Raw genomic sequence first — 5,153 nt, 5'->3', positions numbered from 1 at the left:
AAAAGCAAGAGCATTCCAGAAAAACATCTACTTCTGTTTCATTGACTACATTAATCCTTTGACTCTGTGGATCACAACAAACTGGAAAATTCTTAAAGAGATGGGAATGCCAGACCACCTTACTTACCTCTTGTTAAACCTGTATTCAGGCCAAGAAGCAACAATTAGAGCTGGTCATAAAACAATTCACTGTTTCCAAATTGGGAAAGGAGTACGTCAAGGCTGTATATTGTCACACTGTTTATGTAACTTATATGCTGAGTACATCATGAGAAATGACAGGCTGGATAAACCACAAGCTGGAATCAAGATTTCTGAGAGAAATAGCAATAACCGCAACCCACTCCAGTGTTCTTGCCTGGAGAATCCCAGGGACGGGGGAGCCTGGTGGGCTTCCGTCTATGGGGTCACACAGAGTCGGACACGACTGAAGTGACTTAGCAGCAGCAGCAGCAGATATGCAGATGATACCACTCTTATGGTAGAAAGCAAAGAGGAACTGAAGAACCTCTTGATGAAAGTGAAAGAGGAAAGTGAAAAATCTGGCTTAAAACTCAACATTCAAAAAAGGAAGATCATAGCATTCATCCCATCATTTCATGGTGAATAGATGCACTTCATGGCAAATAGATGGGGAAACAATGGAAACAGTGACAGACTTTATTTATTTGGGCTCCAAAATCATTGCAGATGGTGAGTGCCACCTTGAAACTAAAAGATGCTTGCTCCTTGGAAGAAAAGCTATGACAAACCGAGACAGCATATTACAAAGCAGAGACATTACTTTGCCAACAAAGGTCCAACTAGTCAAACCCATGGGTTTTCCAGTAGTCATATATGGATGTGAGATTTGGACTATAAAGAAAGCTGAGTGCTGACGAATTGATGCTTTTGAACTGTGGTGTTGGAGAAGACTCTTGAGAGTCTCTTGGACTGCAAGGAGATCGAACCAGTCAATCCTAAATGAAATCAGTCCTGAATAGTCATTGGAAGGACTGATACTGAAGCTGAAACTCCAATAATTTGGCCACCTGATGCAAAGAACTGGCTCCTTGGAAAACACCCTGATGCTAGGAAAGATTGAAGGCAGGAGAAGGGGATGACAGAGGATGAGATGGTTGGATGACGTCACCAGCTCAATGGACATGAGTTTGAGCAAGCTCCAGGAGTTAGTGATGGCCAGGGAAGCTGGGTGTGCTGCAGTCCATGGGGTTGCAAAGAGTCAGTGACTGAATGTGATGATCCTGCCATCACATTCCTCGTCATATATCTGGGGAAAAACATGGCCTGAAGTGACAGTTGCAGTTAAGTGATCTTGTAGCACTATTTACAATGTCTTATAGTTTTGAATGATGCTTTGTGAAATTGTTTTCACATGGTAATCTTCTCTATTTGAATTTTGTGTCTTCAGCGGCTTTGAGTTCTGAGTTACATAGTATAAATCATAACTCATATTCCATCAGAGAAGTTTTTCCTACCCAGCATGCTCCTCACAGCAGTCTTTACATCCTTATTCCTCAGACTATAGATGAGAGGATTGAGCATGGGGGTCATCACTCCATAGAGGAGAGAGATGAGGGCCTCAATGATGTCTTGATTATCTGTACCAGTAGAACTTTTAGATTTGGGCTTAGCATACATGAAGAAGATTGTTACAAAGAATACAATCACCACTGTAAGATGGGCTGAGCAGGTGGAGAAGGCCTTACGTTTTCCTTCAGTGGAAGGAATTCTTAGAATAGTGGCAACAATGAAAATGTAAGAGATGGAAATTACTAGCAATGGAATAACTAGAATAATCAGATTTGACCCTGCCATGCTGATCACATTAATTGAAATATCAGCACAGGCCAATTTTAGGATAGCTAGAATTTCACAAACGAAATGATTAAGTACATTGTCAGCACAGAATGGTAATTGGATTGCAAGAGATGTCTGCACCACTGAGTCAACAATACCTGCAGCCCAGGATCCAGCTGCCATGGGCACGTAAACACCTTTTCTCATGATGACAGGGTATCTCAGTGGGTAGCAGATGGCCACATAGCGGTCAAGTGCCATCATGCCTAGAAGTACACACTCTGTGGCTCCCATGGCAAAAGAGAGAAACATTTGCACCATGCATCCAGAGAAGGAAACCCTTTTCCTTACTGTAAGAAAACTGTCAAGAATTAATGGGACAGAGGAGCTTGTATAGCAAATGTCCAGGAAGGAAAGATTACAGAGGAAGAAATACATGGGAGTGTGCAAATGAGAATCACAGGTGATTACAGAAATAAGGACTCCATTTCCCAGCAGGATCATCAGGTACATACACAGAATTAGCACAAAGAAAACTTTCTGGAGCTCTGGGTGAGCAGAAAGCCCAGTCAGAACAAATTCTCTCAACATGGAATCATTGGTTCTTCCCATATTGTGTATATCCTTTCTTCAACAGCACTCTATGGATAATACAGTAGATATTTGTTAATACAGCATCTCCAAGAGCTCCTATTTTAAGAATCATATTCTTTGTTATTAAAGTGTTAGTTGCTCTGTTGTGTCCAGCTCTTTGTGACCCCATTGACTGTAGCTCACCAGGTTCCTCTATCCATGGGATTCTCCAGGCAAGAATACTGCAATGGGTTGCCATTCTTTTCTCCAGGGGATCTTCCTGGCCCAGGAAATGAACCTGGGTCTCCTGCATTGCAGGTGGTTTCTTTACTGACTGAGCCACCAGGAAAGCCCTTTGTTATTATAGTTCTGTATTTGAAAGCAACAAGATAACTCAGAAAATTTCTTACTCTAAACCTTGACCACTAGAGCAGGAATCCTAAGCTAATTTTCTCAGAGTTAGGAGGGAACACTTTTTGATTGTAGGATGCTTGACTCTCAAGCCAGTTTATTGCCATTTCTAGTGGTTCTACCTCTTAACACATTGATTCAGTATCAGTGATCTGAATGGAGAAGGCAGATAAAATTTATTTGCAAGTGGTTCCTGTGCTGTGTTTTTTGAATTTGTAAATTTGAATTACAATTTTTTTCCCTTTGCTTTTTATTTTATTTATTTTAATTATTGTATTGGTTTTGCCATACATTGACATGAATCTGCCTCAGGTGTATATATGTTCCCCATCTAGAACCTCCCTCCCATCTCCCTCCCCATCCCATCCCTCTGGTTCATCCCAGTACACCAGCCCCGAGCATCCTGTATCATGCATCGAACTTAGAATGGTGATTCATTTCACATATGACAATATACATGTTTCAAAGCCATTCTCCCAAATCATCCCACCCTCGCCTTCTCCCACAGAGTCCAAAAGACTGTTCTAAGATCCATCTCCATAATGGAGCTCAGGTATAACTGACTCATTAGGTTTGAAGCATGTTCTCCATTTTACCAGAGTACCCTCCTCTCTCTCTTCTTTGCTTGTCAATGGAGATGATTATTAGTTACCAATTGGTGGCTCAATGGTAATGAATTCACCTACCAAGGCAAGAGCCGTGGGTTTGGTCCCTGGGTTGGGTAGATCCCCTGGAGAAGGAAATGGCAGCCTACTCCAGTATTCTTGCCTGGGAAATCTCATGGACAGAGAAGCCTGGTAGGCTACAGTCCATGGGATCACAAAGAGTCAGATACAACTGAGTGATTAAACAACACTTAGTGTGTCTACATTAATAACAACATAGATATAAGATGTAAGGTTTAATCTTATTTTCTGGAAGAAAGGGCCCATGAAGGCAATAATGTCTAGGGCTCATTAAAGTCATAATGCAGTCTTGTGTGACTTAGTGTCTTTTTAGAGCTCAGTATCATCTGGTGGTAGTTAGTCATTGCATGTTGCCCCATGAGGCCAGAAGGGACATGTTTTTGTATTACTACAGTATCCGTCAATATAACGAGGAATTATGTGTTCAAGTAAATGTTTTTTCTTTTTTTAAATAGAAAATAAATGAATATATTTAGGAAGCCATTTTTATTCTGAATAGAGAATTGTAATATTGTGTTGTAGGCCTCACATAATTTATTTTTACCTACAAAGAAAGGCAATGCCAAAGAATGCTCAAACTACCGCACAATTGCACTCATCTCACACGCTAGTAAAGTCATGCTCAAAATTCTCCAAGCCAGGCTTCAGCAATATGTGAACCGTGAACTCCCAGATGTTCAAGCAGGTTTTAGAAAACGCAGAGGAACCAGAGATCAAATTGTCAACATCCGCTGGATCATTGAGAAAGCAAGAGAGTTCCAGAAAAACATCTATTTCTGCTTCGTTGACTTTGCCAAAGCCTTTGACTGTGTGGATCACCATAAACTGTGGAAAATTCTGAAAGAAATGGGAATACCAGAGCACCTGACCTGCCTCTTGAGAAACCTGTATGCAGGTCAGGAAGCAACAGTTAGAACTGGACATGGAACAACAGACTGGTTCCAAATAGGAAAAGGAGTATGTCAAGGCTGTATATTGTCACCCTGCTTATTTAACTTATATGCAGAGTACATCATGAGGAACGCTGGGCTGGAAGAAGCATGAGCTGGAATCAAGATTGCCGGGAGAAATATCAATAACCTCAGATATGCAGATGAGACCACCCTTATGACAGAAAGTGAAGAGGAACTAAAAAGCCTCTTGATGAAAGTGAAAGAGGAGGGTGAAAAGGTTGGCTTGAAGCTCAACATTCAGAAAACAAAGATCATGGCATCTGGTCCCATCACTTCATGGGAAATAGATGGGGTAACAGTGGAAACAGTGTCAGACTTTATTTTTGGTGGCTCCAAAATCACTGCAGATGCTGATTGCAGCCATGAAATTAAAAGACGCTTACTCCTTGGAAGGAAAGTTATGACCAACCTAGATAGTATATTGAAAAGCAGAGACATTACTTTGCCAACCAAGGTCCGTCTAGTCAAGGCTATGGTTTTTCCCGTGGTCATGTATGGATGTGAGAGTTGGACTGTGAAGAAAGCTGATCACCGAAGAATTGATGCTTTTGAACTGTGGTGCTGGAGAAGACTCTTGAGAGTCCCTTGGACTGCAAGGAGATCCAACCAGTCCATTCTGGAGGGGATCAATCCTGGGTGTTCATTGGAAGGACTGATGCTAAAGCTGATGCTCCAATACTTTGGCCACCTCATGCAACGAGCTGACTCACTGGAAAAGACTCTGATGCTG

General features: G+C 41.6%; 1 protein-coding gene across 1 annotated transcript; it reads right to left on the bottom strand.

Annotated features, from left to right (window-relative positions):
* Positions 1-1,449: 1,449 nt before the first annotated feature.
* Positions 1,450-2,412, bottom strand: LOC148777464 (olfactory receptor 13C8-like). The gene has a single exon (XM_088837748.1). It carries the CDS (start codon positions 2,410-2,412, stop codon positions 1,450-1,452), a length of 963 nt encoding a protein of 320 aa, XP_088693874.1.
* Positions 2,413-5,153: the final 2,741 nt, after the last annotated feature.

The sequence above is a fragment of the Moschus berezovskii genome, chromosome 7 (genome assembly GCF_049115385.1).
Source record: "Moschus berezovskii isolate FMDL1 chromosome 7, NW_MosBer_1.0, whole genome shotgun sequence".
Classification (NCBI taxonomy): Eukaryota; Metazoa; Chordata; class Mammalia; order Artiodactyla; family Moschidae; genus Moschus; species Moschus berezovskii.
The sequence above is the reverse complement of the archived record's forward strand: the minus strand, read 5'-3'. Positions and strand labels throughout refer to the sequence as shown.

Bases quoted from the DNA above. Each gene is read 5' to 3' on its own strand.
- LOC148777464 (XM_088837748.1), bottom strand. From the start codon at position 2,412: ATGGGAAGAACCAATGATTCCATGTTGAGAGAATTTGTTCTGACTGGG.